This window comes from Podarcis raffonei, chromosome 16 (assembly GCF_027172205.1).
Source record: "Podarcis raffonei isolate rPodRaf1 chromosome 16, rPodRaf1.pri, whole genome shotgun sequence".
Lineage (NCBI taxonomy): Eukaryota > Metazoa > Chordata > Lepidosauria > Squamata > Lacertidae > Podarcis > Podarcis raffonei.
Genome location: NC_070617.1, coordinates 30,907,076 through 30,927,029, shown reverse-complemented (window position 1 = coordinate 30,927,029; position 19,954 = coordinate 30,907,076). Strand labels below are relative to the sequence as shown.

At 46.3% G+C, this 19,954-nt stretch overlaps 1 protein-coding gene across 14 annotated transcripts in view; it reads left to right on the top strand.

Annotated features, from left to right (window-relative positions):
* Positions 1-19,954, top strand: part of ARVCF (ARVCF delta catenin family member) — a 606,803-nt gene that overhangs the window by 510,123 nt on the left and 76,726 nt on the right. For 11 of the 14 annotated variants that reach the window (XM_053369463.1, XM_053369462.1, XM_053369469.1 and 8 more), the window contains 3 exons: positions 10,876-10,993; positions 14,725-14,896; positions 17,848-17,865. In XM_053369463.1, coding sequence (XP_053225438.1) covers positions 10,876-10,993; positions 14,725-14,896; positions 17,848-17,865 — 308 coding nt within the window. The remainder of the gene's footprint in view (positions 1-10,875; positions 10,994-14,724; positions 14,897-17,847; positions 17,866-19,954) is intronic. The other 3 variants (XM_053369461.1, XM_053369460.1, XM_053369459.1) reach the window with 1 other exon arrangement.

Below are 19,954 nucleotides of genomic sequence, written 5' to 3'. Positions count from 1 at the left end.
GAAATTAGTCTAAACACAGCCGAGTGTTATTATTGGAACCATAATTATTCAAGTAATTTTTAAAGCATTCCCATTCTTTCTTAACCTTATCTATCGATTGATTTCTTATTAAGTGCCTTTTCACTGAACCTCCTGCACTCCCGTTCCGCTTTGTTCCAGGCTCCTTTCCCCCCATTGCCCAGACACCTTCTTGCTCCCCTGCCTGCTATTACTCTATCTGCTTCTTCCACGTCAGAATTCAGACTGCTTTGCTATTCAGCGAAAACGCCTTCCTTCTCCCTCTCTGCTAGCATTAAGGGGAGAAGGCTTTTTCGTTTAAATCGAGTTAATGCGCAGATGGTGGCGCTCACCGGCGGGGGGTCTTTTTGCCACATCATGGAAATGCCCCAAATAAAATTCAGACCATGCCTGGTGATGTTCTTTAATGTTTATGGGTCACCTTGGGCAGGCTTCAAGTCGGCAACTTTAATAAGAAGAGACTGCAAGGCTGCAGCTGAGGATTTTAGCAAATGCGCCAGGGCAGGAGGTAGAGTTAATATAAGCATACTGAGAATCTTCTTTGCAGAGGACACTCGACAACTCACTGTGTTTTCCGCAGTCAAATGAAAGGAGTCCATAGCAATAGATTTTTAATGATGGTGATGGGCCCAATTGATTAGGCTCATCTAAGGACTTTTGATCGTCTGAACCAAAGCGGAAGGGCCATCACTCAGGAACAGAGCGTTTTCTGTGCATGCAGAAGGTTCCAGGTTCAATTCTTGGTATCCCCCTTTCCCCCCGAAATAATTTTTATTTGATTTTACAAGTGTAAATTTATAACAATACCAAATATACATCCATATTTATAGATTTCTCTGAATCTACAGACTTTCCACCATCTCCTCCATGGGTCCTGTTGTCAACATTTTCAACTTCATATTATTTCATCGTCCATATTTTTTATCTCTCTCCATAAATATTGCCAAATTACAAGTGTTATTGAAATCCTGCTAATGTTTTCATCTGTTTACAGTGGTCTCCTAGATAAATTATATTTTCCCCCCATTCTTTGTTCAAGTTTTGGTCTTCTTGTTTCCTGAGCTTTCCAATCAGTTTTGCCATTTTGGCATAGTTCATTTGGCATAGTCCATAGTCTAATAATTTGCCATTCTTCTCTGGTAGGGACTTTGTCTTCTTTCCATCTCTGGGCTAGTAATATCTGCACCGCTATTGTTGCATAGATGTAAAGTCTTTTCTGCTCCTTTGAAATGTTGGTACCTAGAATTCCTAATAAAAAAGCTTCTACCGTTTTTGTTCTTTTTACAAAAGTTATTTTAAACATTTTTTTCCCCAATTCATTGTATATCATTTCCCTAAGTGAAATCCTGGAGATCTGCCGCCCCTTAAGGTAAATCAGAATGGGGAGCTCCCAGGGAAGGGTTGCAGCCAATTGAAGAAAGCAATACAGAACAACAAACCCCTGTGTTGCAAACTTAACACAACAAACAACACAAGCAACACAAACAACACAAGCAACACGAAGACCAGTATACTAGATAGCACTGTAGTTCTTATTGCATAATATACAACAAAAACAAAATGTGTACACTTGTAAATTCTCTAATATATTTGAAAACAAATGAACACACGTCTGTCAGTCTTTGAAAGTCTGTAAAAGTATAATAAGTCTATGGTTGAAACAAAGTAATAGATGCTATCCTGTGGGCTGAGCGGTAAAACTTTTTAGGCGTTCATGGTGCCGAAGTAGTAAGTGAATAACAACGTAGGACAGTGATCCCGGATAATCTGACAGTTTCACTGGAATCTTCTTCAGCACAACCCATAGATTAGAAAAATGCATAAGGAGCAGTGGTCATGAGGATATGTAACCACTTTGTTTCAACCATAGACTTCTTATACTTTTACGGACTTTCAAAGATTGACAGAACTGAAGAAAGCAGCCAGGAGCAGAGAGGGTTAACTGCCATGCAGGATAAGCAACGGCTAGTTCTCCCCCGCCCCTTGGAATGCCAGTTGATAAGGGAATGGCTTGAGAGCAGGCTTCAAAGCTTGCCGGAAGCACGAACAGGCGGGAGGGAGTTAAGAGACAGCCTCTCAGAGAATAGGGAAGAGACGGGGGCTGACCCACTCAGTCTGAGGTCTCGCAAATGGGCGGGCTGCAAGACAGGAAGCAAAACAAAAGACGTATGAAGCGAAAGTTCAGTTGCTTCTGGTCACGCCGGAAGCAGTCCTCAGAAGGGTCATCTTGACTGATGATGGCGGAGGCTGTGCTAAAGCCATCTGGAGTTATCTGTTTGTTTTGACAATAAAGCATCCTTTTTAATTAACTACGCTCAGTGTGTTCTCAAGCCGGGGACTTGACTCCTGACACCTGGTCAGAATCGCTGGTGTAGACAATGCTGAGCTAATGATCGGTGTAAGAAAACTTACTAAGTTCCTAGCTTGCTGGAGGAAGCCAAGGGGCAGCAATGGCAGCTGTGATGAAAAGGTGGCTGACTCACTGAGGCAGATGCGGTACTCATAGCATCTTTCCACAAACTCCCTCCAAACCTGGACCGGGTGGGAGTGCTCACGACGTCTTGTCCTGCTCTCCTTAATAGTGTCCCAACTCTGTTGCCCCCTAGTAGTATGCTCCAGCCGTACCTGGAGAGCATCTAAGGTCCTGGATTGAACCCAAGACCTTAGATTCTCTACCACTGAGCTACGTATGGCCCTTCCGTAAGTATTACTTATGGTTGATGGTTGGTCCTGAACACCTTTCCGGATGCCTTTGCCTCCGTACGTGAAATCAAGAAGAGATTCCTAACATCTCTTCCACCACTCTCCCTCCCGCATTGCTAACAGAACACATTCCCCGTCGGATGGGTTTCTCCAACGATCGGAATTTACTTTTCTTTTAACATTTACTCAGGGCTTCTCTGTTTTGTTTTCCTAAGGAAAGCAGAGATTTCAACAGCCAGACAAATCCTCTTCACATCATTTCTGCCTTCAGGTTGGCAAGGTGGTTGAAACTTGAGGGGTGAATGGAGGTCATTCTTTCTCTGTTCCGCAGCGACGGTGGTGCGTTTGCCTTCAAAATGAGTGTGCAGTTTTTTTATACCTGTGTAAACATGCAATACAGCTGTGCACTCATACAATTGCTAGTGTGTAGTGTTCCGTGAGGATGTACACTGTAGCTGAGCTGTGCAAATCAACAAGTGTACATGCTTTCACACAAACAGGTTTTTTGAGATGCTCTGTTGAGTATAACATCTGAATAAGCCCATGGTGTTGGGCTTAGACTTTGGAGCGGTGCATTTGAAAACAGGGACATTCTTGTGTACTGCTACCGTACCAAATATCACCTCCTGAGCTTTGGAGCTTTTTCTCGCCACACCACGCCACTGTCCTCCGCTTCTGACATATTGCAAAAGGCTCTTTCCTACATTCTGAGTGACGCATCCATTTACTTTTTGGTAGCATATCCTGCATAGCAATGGCCTCTGAAGCAGCTGTGTTAGTAAACTGATCATAATCCCTCTTTGAAAAAATTTAACCTCAAAAATCCTTCAGAGAACGTTTAATCTCACAGTGGATCTGGTTTTACTTATTCCACAAATAGTTTACGTGAAATCAAATTCATCTAGCACCAGATGCAATTTGGATAAGCAGTTATGGTGTGTGCGAGTGTGTGTAACTAGTTCTTATACAATCTCAACTGACCTTCTTGGATGTTAAGAGCTGCAGAGGGGCCTGTTGATAGTCCTGCCACCCTCAGAAGTGTGATGAACAGTGGCCCAGGAGAGGACCTTATCTGTGGCAGCTCCTAAACTGAAGAATTCTCTTCTACACAGAGGTGCTCTAGCGCAGGGCAGGCCAAATTTTCACACAAAATGGGCCATGAGAATACTTTGACTGAGAACCCACAGGCTGCATACTGCCTTGGTGAGCAGGCTGGGGAGCAAAGCCAAAATGTGATTCCCCCTATCCCAGCCCTCATGCTGCCTTTCCAAAATTGGGTAAGCGAGACGCTATCAGCAAGTTGTACCATGTTTTGTGTCTAGGGATGGCCAGGTCTCTCAGTTGCAGTTTCTAATTTTTCCCATCTTAGGTTCTGCTCTCTATATTTCCACATCAGCTTGCAATTTATTTATTGAAAACACACTCACGAAAATTCGCTGGTGCTTTAGTGCAAATTTCTCCTGGTGTACGTATTTTTGAAAACAATGCTTTCTAGTACGGTGCTTTCTTGCATGTTATTTTTCACATGCATGCAAGCGTTACTCTGGTTATACTATTGTATTGAACTTTATTATGGCCATTGGCCCATCACACGACAGTTTCCCATACCAACATAATGTACTTAAACCTCCAAATTTAAAACCGCCAAAACTTACAAAAAACAGACAAGAACCAAAGCAAAACAAAAACAAAAGACCAACATCATACATTACAATAAATTTGTAACATAAACATCGCCCTCTACTCATAAATTAGTAGAAGACATCAATGGTGATATCACCTAAACTCTGGTTATACTCACTTTGGTCCACATGACGTGGCTGGAGAACTCCAGTGCGAAATTCTTAGAAGTGTGAATTTTGAAACGACGGCTGTCTTTTGGTTCACGTATCATTTCGGAAAGCGCAAATGAGGTGGATTCGACTTAAAATGCAAACTGGCTCTAATATCTCCCCCAATAAGAACACAATAAAAGCCTTTGGGAATTGGAGCAATGGCAAACCAGAAGGAAACTTGGAAGCAGGACATGAGCACAAGACCACTCTCCTCTCCTGTGGTCTCCTTCTGCTCCATGAATTTGCCCAATCCTATTTTAAAGCCACCCTAGTAAGTGGCCATCACTGCCTCTTGTGGCAGAGAGTTCCATAGTTTATGTGCTGCATGAGCAAGTGCTTTCTTTTATTGGTCCTGAATCTCCCAATATTCATATTCATTGGATGTCCAGGGGTTCTAATGTTATGAGAGAGGGAGAGAAGCTTTTATCCACCCACTCTCACTATGCTATGCAGAATTTTATACAGTTATATCACAATTGCACTCATTTCACACGCTAGCAAAGTTATGCTTAAAATTCTACAAAGCAGGCTTAAGCAGTATGTGGACCGAGAACTCCCAGATGTGCAAGCTGGATTTCAAAGGGGCCGAGGAACCAGATACCAAATTGCAAACATGCGCTGGATTATGGAGAAAGCTAGAGAGTTCCAGAAAGACATCTACTTCTGCTTCATTGACTACACACAAGCCTTTGACTGTGTCGACCACAGCAAACTATGGCAAGTTCTTAAAGAAATGGGAGTGCCTGATCACCTCATCTGTCTCCTGAGAAATCTCTATGTGGGACAAGAAGCTACAGTTAGAACTGGATATGGAACAACTGATTGGTTCAAAATTGGGAAAGGAGTACGACAAGGCTGTATATTGTCTCCCTGCTTACTTAACTTATATGCAGAATTCATCATGCGAAAGGCTGGGCTGGATGAATTCCAAGCCAGAATTAAGATTGCCGGAAGAAATATCAACAACCTCAGATATGCAGATGACACAACTTTGATGGCAGAAAGTGAGGAGGAATTAAAGAACCTCTTAATGAGGGTGAAAGAGGAGAGCACAAAATATGGTCTGAAGCTCAACATTAAAAAAAATAAGATCATGGCTACTGGTCCCATCACTTCCTGGCAAATAGAAGGGAAAGAAATGGAGGCAGTGGGAGATTTTACTTTCTTGGGTTCCATGATCACTGCAGATGGTGACAGCAGTCATGAAATTAAAAGACGCCTGCTTCTTGGGAGAAAAGTAATGACAAACCTGGGCAGCATCTTAAAAAGCGGAGACATCAGCTTGCCGACAAAGGTCCGTTTATAGTTAAAGCCGTGGTTTTCCCAGTAGTGATGTATGGAAGTGAGAGCTGGACCATAAAGAAAGCTGATTGCTGAAGAATTGATGCTTTTGAATTCTGGTGCTGGAGGAGACTCTTGAGAGTCCCATGGACTGCAAGAAGATCAAACCTATCCATTCTGAAGGAAATCAGCCCTGAGTGCTCACTGGAATAACAGATCCTGAAGCTGAGGCTCCAATGCTTTGGCCACCTCATGAGAAGAGAAGACTCTCTGGCAAAGACCCTGATGTTGGGAAAGATGGAGGGCACAAGGAGAAGGGGATGACAGAGGATGAGATGGTTGGACAGTGTTCTCGAAGCTACCTGCATGAGTTTGACCAAACTGTGGGAGGCAGTGGAAGACAGGAGTGCCTGGCGTGCTCTGGTCCATGGGGTCACAAAGAGTCGGACACGACTAAGCAACTCAACAACAACAGATCATGTTGTCTCGTGCTCACCTGTTCTCTAAACTGAAAAGTCCCATGCCCTACAACCTTTCTTCATCCCTGAACAAAATGAATCAACTTAGATTACCGCTTGCACCATGCACTCCAACTCTGGGCAAAGTCCGCTTGTGTCCGGTATAAGATGTGAGCGGTGCATCATTGCCAAATTTTGCTAGTCTGATCTCTGTGTTCTTCCTTGTCATCCAGTCAGAAAGTACATTAATGCTAATGCTTACTAATGTAAGAAAATAAAAAGAACAGTGTCATCTTTGCATTCTCGGAGCATTAATATACCTGCAAAATGGACACTGTTAGAAGTGTAGTTGCCCTAAATGAGCCACTTAAAATTCTGTTCGGAATAGGTGGCAGGAAATTGGCGAGGCGGGAATTGTCTTTGGGAAATAATCTGATCATTTCTTCATTAAAATTCTGCCCAGTTTCCCTTAAATGAAGGGCGCTTCAGAATGAAAGAGAATTAAAATGTATAATAAAAGGGTTTTATTTTTTTAATAAAAAAAATTTACATGTTGCTCCAGGTGGTTCATTTTCATTGCAGTGGTGTCGCCCTCTGAGCTTTAACTAAAAAACACACCCAAAACCCTCCTGTTTCTACTTAAAGGCACTTGAAGGTGGATCTCCAACTGTTATTACTGCAATAGCTTCAAGGTGTCATCAGAGTATTCGGGTCCCTAATTTCCATTTCATAAAGGGCTCAACTTTTTTAAATTGATTGCTTGGCCTGGTTCCCTATTTTAGTGTAGCACTCTGGTAGCCGGCACAGTTTCCTTCAAAAGTTGTTGGGCTACAATTCCCATCATCCCTGACCATTGGCCATGCTGGCTGGGGCTGATGGGAGTTGGAGTCTGACAACATCTGGAGAGTGCCATGTTGGATAGTACATAGTTGTTGTTGTTGTTGTTGTTGTTTTTAAATGCACTCCACTCAATTAGAAATGGCTAGCTGAGACTGCGAGTTAACCATTGTGGCCCGACACCCTTTATTCGCCAGGAATCTGTGCACTGTTAACTTTGTTGTAAGTTGGACTGGCTTGGTTGGTGTGAAGGACTTGGACAAAAGACTGCTCATAGGCAAACTCTGGCCCTCCAGATGTTTGGGACTACAATTCCCATCATCCCTAGCTAACAGGACCGGTGGAAGGGGTGATGGGAATTGTAGTCCCAAACATCTGGAGGCCCGGAGTTTGCCTATGCCTGATTTAGAGCTCAGGATTGTCCGCTGAAATTGAACATTGAAGGAAGTACGTCTTTATGCAGTGCGTTTTTAAACTGTGGCATTCGCTCCCGTAAAATGTGGGAATAAGCTAGAGCACGGCTAGCCAGCCCCAGTCTGCATGGCTATTTCATGATCAGGGATGATGGGATTTGTAGTCCACCGACACTGAGTGAGGCTGGATCAGTTGTGTGGAGTTCACTCCAAACAAACTTTGGATTTCACTCGTCGGAAGTAAGGAAGAGGATGGCCCTGGGATATGGCCGCTCGGCAGCTGATATCTCCATCTTGTGGTTCTGTTTTTGAGGATTGGCACTCCAAAAGTGAGCTTGCAAGCACATACCCCTGCCCTAGATGTAACAGCATGTCCCTCCTGATCTTTTCAGGAATCTTCCAGCGCTCGCTAAGGCCCTTGTGCGGCACAGTGTGACTTTCTACATGCCGTGCCGGAAGATTAAAGAGAAATATAAAGCAGCGCTGCGGTTTATTTCCTTTGATCTACATATCTAGAAGACATTTCCATATCAGTCTCTGTGTTGTTTGGCACAGGAACTAGGGAGCTCCCTGAAGATGTGTTAAAAATAAATGGAAACAAGGCTCTTCACACACACACACACACACACACACACCACGCTGCCCCAGCTTTCTCAAACAAGTCGGCAGAACCTCAAAGTTGCACAAGTGCTGATGTTAAGTTGTGCAGCTGGCTTCTGAGAGGGCCGCTTCCCTTCCCGGGGGGGCAGTGTTGCAGGCAGGCCATGTGTTCTCCCCGTGTTCAGCAGGGGGCGTGGCAATGCTGCCCGCCTCACAGGGAGTCCCGGCCGCATCACGCCCCTGGCCAACCAATCCGGTCGACTGGGGGGCATGGCTTGCAGTATTTAAACAGCCGTGTGGCTGGGGGTTCTCCCTTCTTGCTTCTGCTTCATTGGATCTCCCGCCCTCACACCCTATTTTCATGTGTTTGCCATCGTGGCCTTGCTACGGATGTACGGAGTACGTTTCCAAGCGCAATTCAAAGTGACCTTTAAAGCCCTAAACGGCCTCAGTCCAGTATATCTGAAGGAGCGTCTCCACCCCCATCGTTCTACTGAGGTCCAGCGCCGAGGGCCTTCTGGCGGTTCCCTCACTGCGAGAAGCCAAGTTACAGGGAACCAGGCAGAGGGCCTTCTCGGTAGTGGCACCCTCCCTGTGGAATGCCCTCCCACCAGATGTCAAAGAGAACAACAACTACCAGACTTTTAGAAGACATCTGAAGGCAGCCCTGTTTAGGGAAGCTTTAAATGTTTGATGCATTACTGTCTTTTAATATTTTGTTGGAAGCCGCCCCGAGTGGCTGGGGAAGCCCCGCCAAATGGGTGGGGTATAAAAATTACTTGTTGTTGTTGTTGTTGTTGTTATTGGTTGCCTGTTGAGGGGGCCAGGTAGGAATTTTTCCACTTGGCAAATTGGCACCAGCCATGTGGTTTTCACCTGCCTGGTAGCAATTGTCACAACTTTTTAAGGTTTGCCGGTTGGGCATTGGTAAAAGCTGGTTTATGGGAGGGGAGGTTGTAGCCATCATCTGCCCCTCCTTTTTAAGGGATCCGTTAAAGGGATCCGGGGGTGTGGATCTCGTCCGAAGTCCAGGGATGGGCTAGGGCCATGCCACGACCCCATCAGGGCCCCCAGGGGAGCTCTCAGTTGATGTACAGGGCTCACCCTGCCAGTGGTTGACCCTTACTGGACTACCTGCATGGCAGGCAGGAATCAGATAGAGTCGGTTCAATTCCAGTGCCTAAGACAATACCACTCACATTCTGTAACCAATGAAGTTGTGGCCTTAATTATCCTATTAACCTAAAATACTGGTGTCTTATTATTCAACAAATGGGGGAGGGCTCAGGGCTTTGACGTCCAGTACCGAAGCAGACTGAACTACCTGTCAGGATGCAGGTTCCAGGCAAAACAGCACACAACCTGTTGTTAAGCCAGCCATGACGTATCCGTATCAAATATCATTCCAGAGAATCAGCTGGTGTGTGGAGATGATACCTGGCCAAATAGAAAGAGGATGGGCTGGACTGCCGTGCTTCGAACGCCGGCTCCATTTTACTGTGGGAAAATGTGAAATTGAATGTGGTTCATTCCACCATCCCCGTTAGACCAGGGTCCAGCCCTCCAGATGTTTGGGACTACAATTCCCATCATCCCTGACCACTGGTCCTGTTAGCTAGGGATGATGGGAATTGTAGTCCCAGAACATCTGGAGGGCCGGAGTTTGCCTATGCCTGCTTGGACTCAATGGTACATAAGTGTGCTTAACTATGTGGTGGATTTCTGTTTTTTAATGATGATGGATTTCCACCATCTACCGGTATTTCAGGCTATGGTTTATAATCCAAACTATAGATTCCTTTTCGAAACAAGTGAAACAAGATGGCTATTTCTTTTGAAAAAAAGTTATCTGCTAATGTATTTGTTCCCAACCTGGTGCCATCCAGACAGTTTGGACTACAACTTCCATCTAGCACAGCTAGCAAAGCGTTGGTGCATCCGGCCGATAGGCATTGTATTCCAACCCACCTGAAGGTCACCTGTCTGGAGAAGACTGTGCCAATATATAGAGGCTCTTTTGCCTTTAACATTGCAACAACCACCTGTTAAACACTTTTGCTTTTATACTTATTTTGACAGGTGGGGAACTCTGGAATTTACAGAACGAGAACATAGGAAACTGCGTCTTATCCAATAAATATTCATGGCTTTCAGCCACAGGCCATTGCAAATACAAGAAAACGCTTGTTGGCAGAGACATAAAACATGGATTAAAAATATACTCCCATATAAAATGCAGCCGAAATGAAAACAAACCCGAAAGCTTCCTGGGGTTACTCTTGGATTCAGCTTGCTCAAGTCAGCGAGTCACTTTTACCGAACCACCACTGTTTAAGATTCTTTCTTGGGTTTTCTTTGAGAAGGGGGGTGATAAAGATACATGTCAGGGAGAAGGAGGGAGTGAAGATCTACACCCAGAGGCCGGATCTGCTACCCCTGTGGTTTCTGCTGTCCAAGGCAGTTTCCTCACCTTGTCCAACGGGTGGGCCAGCCCTGCCAAGAGCTCCTGGGTGTGTTGCAGAGCTGCAAGCTGAGGCTCTGTTTATCATGCAATACAGAAGCTGTGGTTCCCTGTTGGTTTGCAAGATGATCTTTTGTGTGTGTCTTGGTTAATTCAAGATCATTAGGTTCTTAATGTCTGTAATTGACGCAGGAGGGTGCGGCGGGCTTGGCTTAATTTTGCTATGTGGAGATTATGGCTTGTAACGTTTGCCTTCCTCTCGTTTGCAGGAATGTCAGTTCGGATGGAGCGGAAGCGCGCAGGAGGCTCCGGGAATGTGACGGCTTGGTAGACGCCCTCCTTCATGCCCTGCAGTCTGCGGTGGGCAAGAAAGACACGGATAACAAGGTGATTCTGCTCTCTGGTGCTGGTGTGAATAGACACTCACTGTGGCTTAAGCAAATGTGGGTTTCTTGATGTGGGGCCAGTACAGGATGCATTGAAGGTGAGGGGGCGAGGTCTAGCTGGGAACATCTGCTGGCTTGAAAGATGCTTGTATTCACAGAAGCTTAAAAGGCAGCCAGGCCTGCTACAGGTAATAATAATAATAATAATAATAATAATAATAATAATAATAATAATAATAAATTTATTATTTATACCCCGCCCATCTGGCTGAGTTTCCCCAGCCACTCTCGGCGGCTCCCAATCAAATGTTAAAAACAGTACAGCATTAAATATTAAAAACTTCCCTGAACAGGGCTGCCTTCAGATGTCTTTTAAAGATAGGATAGCTGCTTATTTCCTTCACATCTGAAGGGAGGGTGTTCCACAGGGCGGGCGCCACTACCAAGAAGGCCCTCTGTCTGGTTCCCTGTAACCTCACTTCTCGCAATAAGGGAACCGTCAGAAGGCCCTCGGAGCTGGATCTCAGTGTCTGGGCTGAACGATGGGGGTGGAGAAGCTCCTTCAGGTATACGGGACCAAGGCCGTTTAGGGCTATAAAGGTCAGCACCAACACTTTGAATTGTGCTCGGAAACATACTGGGAGCCAATGCAGATCTCTCAGGACCGGTGTTTATCTCAGTGCAAGCTGGTCCATTAGGAGGAATCAGGGCCACTGACCCACCTAGCTCAGTCCGCCTGCAGCCAGCCCCCACATACTGGCTTCCTCCATACTGAAGGAGCGTCTTCACCCCCATCGTTCAGCCCTGACACTGAGGTCCAGGAAATAAACAGCTATCTGACTTTTAGAAGACGTCTGAAAGCAGCCCTGTGTGATGTTTTATTGTGTTTTTAATATTCTCTTGGGAGCCACCCAGAGTAAATATTACTACTACTACTACTACTACAACCAGTCCAGGGTGTGTGCTGGCGATCAGCTTCCCTCTGCTTCTACCCTCTCCTGCTCCATAGGGTAGGACCCGATCCAGTAGATTCAAATCACAAGAAAGGAGATTCTGAGTAAACATTAGGAAGAGATTTCTGACATCAAGAGCCTGTTTGATGGTGGAACAGGCTATATTGGAAGGTGGTGGGTTCTCTAAGCAGAGGTTAGAGGGCCACCTGTCACGGATTCTTGAGCTGTGATTCCTTCATTGCAGGGGGATAGACTAAACAGCCCTTGGGGTCCCTTCCAGCACTACAATTCTGTGATTCTATGATTCCTCCTCCTTAGTCTCCATGTTGCCCTTGTAGAGCTCCGCAGGGAGGAACAGGGAGACATCACAGATGGTTCAGTTGAGATTCCTGCGTTGCAAGACTAGATGACTCTCAGCTCTACAGTTCTATGATTCTATGAAAACTAGAAAGAGTTGGCTCTGTCTGTCATTGGTTCTGACTCAATCTACTGTAGGGCTCCCTGCTTTCCGCCCCACCCATCCCAATGGGCACCAGCCACCACCGATCAATACTGGACTGCTGTTATTGACAGGCATAAATGTATTTTCTTCCCAAACAGTGGAGTTTGGGAGGTGCTTCCACCCAGGGCCAGATTTAGGTTTGGTGAGGCCCTACTGGAGGTAATGGGGCCCTTTATATTGTCCAGCTGTCCTTTGTGAACAGCAAATTGCCGCTTTTTTTGTGTTGAATATACGCTATATGGTAATTGATGGACCGAATAGGTATCTAAAGCCATTTGCACATGCAGAATGTAGGCACCCTATACAGTCATACCTCGGTTTGAAGTTGCTTCAGGTTGAGCGCTTTTGGGTTGCGCTCCACCCGCGGCAACCCGGAAGTAAAGGAACGCGTTACTTCCGGGTTTCGCAGCTCGTGCATGTGCAGATGGTCAAAATGACGTCGCGTGCATGCGCGGAAGCGGCGAATCGCGACCCGCACAGGCGCAGACGCAGGTTGCGTTTACTTCAGGATGCGAACGGGGCTTCGGAACGGATCCCGTTCATATCCAGAGGTACTACTGTATATAGAAATGAGCAAACCAGTGATATTTTAGGGAGCAGGCTAGCAGGCGGGGTCCATTACTTCCATCATAAGAGCCTACACAACACAAAACACTGTTGCTGTATGTAGGTTTTATTTTATTTGTTTTTTATCTTATATTTTGGAAATGTACATCCAGGTTTTTTCCCTTTGGATTTTTTTTTGGGGGGGGAGAGAGTGGGGTCCTAAACTATAGCTTGTTTAGCTTATACGTAAATCTGGCACCACTTCTACCTACCCCACCCCTCACCCCTGGTAACAGCTTTCCGCAGTATCATATAGAAGTCTTTCCCAGCAATGCTGGGGGAATTAGAATCACAGAACCATAGAATTGTACGAGACCCTGGCCCAACCCCACCCCTGCAATGCAGAAATATGCAGCTGCCCCACGCGGGGATCGAACTTGCAGCCTTGGCATTATCTGCACCATACTCTAACCAACGGAGCTATGCAGGCTGAGGCTGGGACCACCTGCATGCAAAGCAGATGTTGTGCCACAGTCCCAACCCCGGCTGTTGTTGATCATTGGCCTCTGTGCCAAAGGAACAAGACATGCTGAGTCTCTCTTTTTCCCAGCTAGGGCATTCAGCGGAGATTTGGTTGCATGGGGCGGGTGGGTGGAGGAGCCCGTTTCCGGGTGGGGGGTACCCTATGGGATTTTGATGCTCTTTTTGTTCTTCCTCAACTCCTGCCAAGCCCCTGATGAATGACCCTGCTCTGGAGTCTGAGGCAGTGGCCTTTCTGCCTCCCAAGAGACTCATTAGCTGCAGACTGAACCTAGGGGGCCTCTTGCATAAAATGTGTGCTTTCCATCACTGAGCTGCAGCAAAAAAAAAAGGGTGCTTAAAAATTTGCAAGTGACTTCCCTTGATGAGGTTTTGTTCATTAGGGGAAGGAACAAAACTCAGCTGTAGTGAAGCTGCTTTTCTCGCATAAGGTCCCAGGTTCATTTTACGGCACCCCTGCAAAAAAGAAAAAGGAAAAAAGATTTAATAATAATAATAATTTATTATTTGTATCCCGCCCATCTGGCTGGGTTTCCCCAGCCACTCTGGGCGGCTTCCACAGAGACCAAAAATACACTAAAATATCACACATTAAAAACTTCCCTGAACAGGGCTGCCTTAAGATGTCTTCTGAATGTCAGGTAGTTGTCTATCGCTTTGACATCTGATGGGAGGGCGTTCCACAGGGCGGGCGCCACTACTGAGAAGGCCCTCTGCCTGGTTCCCTGTAGCTTTGCTTCTCGCAATGAGGGAACCGCCAGAAGGCCCTCGGCGCTGGACCTCAGTGTCTGGGCAGAACGATGGGGGTGGAGACGCTCCTTCAGGTATACTGGGCTGAGGCTGTTTAGGGCTTTAAAGGATGGGAATGGCTCCATTTCTCCCTGAGAGCTACTGACTGTGTCATGCTGGCACAGCCCTCTACAACCTGGGGCCCTATAGATGTTTTGGACTACAACTCCCATCAGCCCCTTCCACATTTGCTGTGGCTGATGGGAATTGCAGTCCAAAAACCTCTGGAAGGCACCAGGTTGGACAACGGCTGGCATACGCCATACTGAGCAAATAGTCTCACCTGGTTTAAGCAATTTCCTATGTCTGCTTGTTTTTCGCATCTTCGGTGGTGTAAGATAATTGCTTACCAGTGGTGGTTTTTCCTTCCTCCCCCCTTTTTGGGCAACCACCTTGCCGCAGTCTGTGGAGAACTGTGTGTGCATCATGAGGAACCTCTCTTACCACGTCCACAAAGAAGTCCCAGGAGCGGACAAATTCCAGGAGCTAGAAGCAAATCAACTTGGAGGCCTGGGAGGAACTCAGAAGAAGAAGAAGGACGACGCGGGCTGCTTTGGAGGAAAGAAGGCCAAAGGTTTGTGTTGCTGCAACCCGAAAGCAATGGAGTCTGCTCCACTGGGGCAAACAGGGCACATCCCTACCAACCTCACTCTTGAGTTCTCTAATCCCACCTGCCTTCTTGTTTATGAGTCAGTCAAGGAGTGGCACTTACTTGTCATCTTCTTCCTCCCCCTTCCTTCTCAATGTTGCCCTTTCAGAACTCAGCAGGGAGGAGGCCGAGTGCAAAACGAGAATTGGTTGGCTCAGCCTCTCATTGGCTCTGGCGTCACCTACTGTTCGCCTCCTGGCCTCCTGCCCTACCAGTGCCCTACCAGCCATAACTGAAAGCCAGAAGCAAAAAGCTTGTGTTCACATCATACAACCCAGCTTCTCCAAGGGCCAGCCTTTTGCACTTGGATCCTGGGTGTGTGTGTGTGTGTGTGTGTGTGTGTGTGTGTGTGTGTAGCTGTCCCCTGACCTGCTCTGTTTGAAGAGGCACTTCTGTCTCTTTCTTCTGAACCTTCCAACAGTCAGCTTTATGGGACAACCCGTGAATCTTATTCACCTCTATCATGCCCCCGCTTACTTGCCTTTTTTCTAAACTAAAAAGTCCCAGGTATCATAACCTTTCCTCCTAAGGGAGTCGCTCCAATCCCTTGATCATCTTGGTTTTCCTTTTCTGAACCTTTCCTTCAGTAACTGTTTGGAAACAAGGCGGCCAGACCTGTATCCTGTATTCCGAGTGCGTTCGGCCATAGATTAGTGTAACAGCATTATGATATGGGAGGTTTAATGAATAATGGCATAGAAGATGATGAACTAGAGGCTGGGGAGTGAGGCTCATGCAAGCCCCAGTAACCCAACACTCAGGAATCTCTGCACACCTGTTGGACCAGGTTGGACCAGCATATTAAATGAAAGAGAAAAGACACAATGGGAGGTGTGGTTTGCATTACACATCTAAATCAGGGTCAGTCTCTGGTACGTCACAAGCTTTTAACCTAATCTGTGCAGAACAGGCCTGGTGGCTACCGAATGTTAAGAATGTTATACAATAAAGATCCATTGGTATGTAACACCCATGTATTCCATCCCTCCATCACCCTGACCTTTGTAAACAGCTGTTTCGTATCTCTGATCCATGGGCCTTTTAACCCACTGACTCTGTTTCTGTCGTGTGAGAGTATATTGGAATCTGAGTGTGTGTGTACGTTTGAGCACAGTTGTGTTAAAGGGTGAGAGGGAAGCTGCTGGAGAAGATTCGAAGGCAGAAAACCAGGATCAGAAGCAGCAGATTGCAGTTGGGAGCTCACACAGAGCCTAGAGTTGTACCCAATATAGCAGGAGGTTTATGATTTGATTTCTTTATTTAATTTATTGATCTACATTTTAGGCAGTCCGATTAAGCAAGCTGCAGAATAGCAAAATAAATTGTGTACAACAACGCAACTGAGAAAGTAGGATAGAATGCAGTGCATTGCAATATTAAATAAAACTGTGATCCAAACAATACATTCCTAAAAACTGACAACAGAGCAGAGCATTTTGAAACGTCTTTAGAGTCACATATCCCTTCCTGCTTCAGCTTCTGTCTTGGCAAAACACATTGTGGCTCATGAAACGCTACACGTCACCCCCAAATTCTGCCTTACATCTACTGAAATTGTATAGTGCTTATGACTCATTCCGTTACCACTCTTCCTATTCTACTCCCACACCTCACATGCACCCACCTGTATGCACAAATGCGGGTGGCGCTGTGGTCTAAACCACTGAGCCTCTTGGGCTTGCTGATCAGAAGATTGGCAGTTCAAATCCCCGCGACGGAGTGAGCTTCCGTAGCTCTGTCCCAGCTCCTGGCAACCTAGCAGTTTGAAAGCACACCAGTGCAAATAGATAAATAGGTACCACTTTGGCGGGAAGGTAAACGGCGTTTCTGTGCGCTCTGGCTTCCGTCACGGTGTCCCATTGTGCCAGAAGCAGTTTAGTCCTGCTGGCCACATGACCCAGAAAGCTGTCTGCGGACAAACGCCGGCTCCCTCGGCCTGAAAGTGAGATGAGTGGCGCAACCCCATAGTTGCCTGTGGCTGGACTTAACCGTCCAGGGGTCCTTTATCTTTACCTTTCACCTTTTTACAAACACACCATTCACACAACCACTCCAGAGTCTCCAATTCTCAGCCACTAACCACTATCACAAGTCTCTCCTTGGACTCAACAAAACAATTCACTGCAAAAACGGAGAGGAGAGGACAGGAGAGGATTAAAGTCACTGAGTGCTATATTTGTTCTTGTTCTGCTGCTGGTGCCCTCCATAACTTGCTGCACCACAACTCCTGTCAGTCCTGATTGTTGGGTCATACTTGCTGGGGCTGTTGGGAAGGGTAGCACAATCACATCCAGGGTGCACCATGCTGGCTTTCCTTGGCATAGGAGCTTAGCCTACTTCAACCCCACCCCACCCAAGCTCTTTTTGATGTTTGTAGAAGAAGAAGAAGAGTTTGGATTTAATATCCTGTTTTATCACCACCCGAAGGAGTCTCAAAGTGGCTAACATTCTCCTTTCCCTTCCTCCCCCACAACAAACACTCTGTGAGGTGAGTGGGGCTGAGAGACTTCAGAGAAGTGGGACTAGCCCAAGGTCACCCAGCAGCTGCATGTGGAGGAGCGGGGAAGCGAACCCGGTTCACCAGATTACGAGTCCACCGCTCTTAACCACTACACCACACTGGCTCTCAAAATCAAACAGAGAAAAGTGGACTCTCCTTTTTTGAAAGTAACGAGTGTGGTATACACCATGGGGGCAAGTGTGTGTTTTTCCTCTCTTCAGGAATTCAGAGTTGCTATTTACCTGTAGCTCTCGGGTTTTGAACCTGTTCTGTGAAAATCCTGCAACTGATTGTTCGTCTGTTTCCCCCCCTCTCGCTTTCCTCTTGAAAACGTTTGTTTCTTTTTTTCTTCTTTGGCTGCTTTTGTGGTTATTAGAGGAGTGGTTCAATCAAGGTGAGTCTTTTCTACATTTCTTCTCTGACTTCGCTGTCCTTTCCCCTTTCCTCTTCCCGTATATACAGAGGTGGAAACTGGGAGCAGAGGTTGGCTCCGCCCTGCCGCCCCTCCCCGGTTCCCAAGGTGTGTTGCTGCTATGATGCCCCATATCCCACTTGTTTGCTTCTGTTGCTGTAGATTGCAAATTGCTATGATGAATTCAGACTGCTTTGAGTTACTCTTCTTCTAGTGTGATATGGAGGAGAGCTACTCTTAGAAGACCTTCCCGTGGCCAGTCCATTAGGGCAAGTGGGACTCTGCTTCCTCCAAGCAGTAGTGTAGTGACAAATCCAGAAATGCGGGCTCCCTCCAGGATAGTCTCATCCTTCCGCCCTCAATAATCTTCTAATTCTCCAATAATAATAGCTGGGGATGCATTGCAATGATCATTACAGATCTCCCATGCCCTGTGCCAGGAGTGGAAAGCTGCCTTTCAGCTAGATTTTCTGTGCACGTACACGGGCAAATGATTTGGAGTGCTCCAATATCTTATTTCAGAGTGACTTAAGATGTGTTTTCCTTGAATTTCCATTGTACATAACAACTAGCATGCCATTCTCTTGAAACTGAAGTGCCTTGTGTTTTCAGTGTTCCTATAAATGCTTAGTTTTGGAGCATTCAGTACAAGTCCTCCTTGAGATTCTTCCCACGAAACTTCTCCAGTGTGACCCTAGGAGCCAATCCTCAATGGTTAGCTCACTTCATTTTACACTGATGGACTCCGATCAACACAAAGTGTGGCAATACTTCTTCTCAGTGGCTAAAAAGCTCCCCTTTCATGCTGATTGGCTAGATCTAGGATGCTGGAGACAAAAGAAACTACTGCAGAAATAGTAATTGCTCTGGGCCACTACACCTCTGCCTCCAAACCCATCTGACTTGTTACTTAGATCCAGTCCAGAAGCTGGCCTTGGCTGTCAGTGCCCTGGGACAGGTATGGAGGCCTGGAGGGCACATTTGGCCTAGCCCAAAGCTTCCCATAGGGCATGGGGTTGGGAAGCACAAGACAGGAAATGGCCCCAGTATCCTTTTGTATGCATGCCCTCCCAAAACTTGAACCCACACTCCACATAGTTCCCCACCACCAGTGGGGTGGAGAGTTTTTCTGCCAGTACCAGCTGTTGTGAAATGCTGGCCTGGGAGTGTTCCATGTGGTAGGCAGAATCTATACTTTGAACAGCATTTATGAATGCTCTTGTGCTCAGCTCCTGGTTGCATGCTTCCTGTGAGCATCTGACTGGTCACTGTGAGATGGGCCATTGGACTGATGAAGCCACAGTCTCCTTGTGTTCTTGGTGCCATCCATTGGTTTGGGATGCACCCAGATGTTGAAGCCATTCCTCCAGCTTCTGTGTGTTGGTCACCATGTCATCCTGTTAGATTCCAGTGATGTGGCCCTCCAGATGTTGTGGGACTCCAGTTCCCATCAGCCACAGCTAGTGTGGTCAGTGGTCAGTAGTTTTTACAACATCTTGAGGGCCACAGGTTTCTCCGTGAGCAGGTATATCTCAATGCGAAAATCAGAGCAACTGCCTTTTTCTGGATTTCTTGGTTGAAAAGGTTTTGTTTTACTACTAAAAGGTTAGAACTTCATTTGTAAATTCAGCCTTTCTCATCTTTTCTCAGTGGCCAGAGCAGGGGATAATGAAAGTATGGCGATTGTTTATATGCTGGGAATCAGATGCACTTGACAGCCCCCTGTTTCAGAAAATATGGCGCTCAAGAAGCTTTTAATTTCACGGCTTGAGAGATTGCAAATCGTTTATTATACAAGCAAGTTTCCTGTCAGGCAGCCCTTCCTGTCCCCAAGGTCTTTGCCAGCTCTGATAGCCAACTCCCATAAAGCAGGCCTGTCAGCTGCCATCTTAAAAGCTGTCTTTCTTCTGCTGAGGGCTTCAGCAGCACTTCTCGTCTGAAAATATACCTCTGTCCCCTTTGGGACGGGGCCCCTGGGTGTTGTCAGACGCCACTTGATGGCGGGAGAACGAGAGGAGTGAAGAGGAGGGAGAGGATACTCTGTAAAGATAAATCTGATGTGCCAGAACTC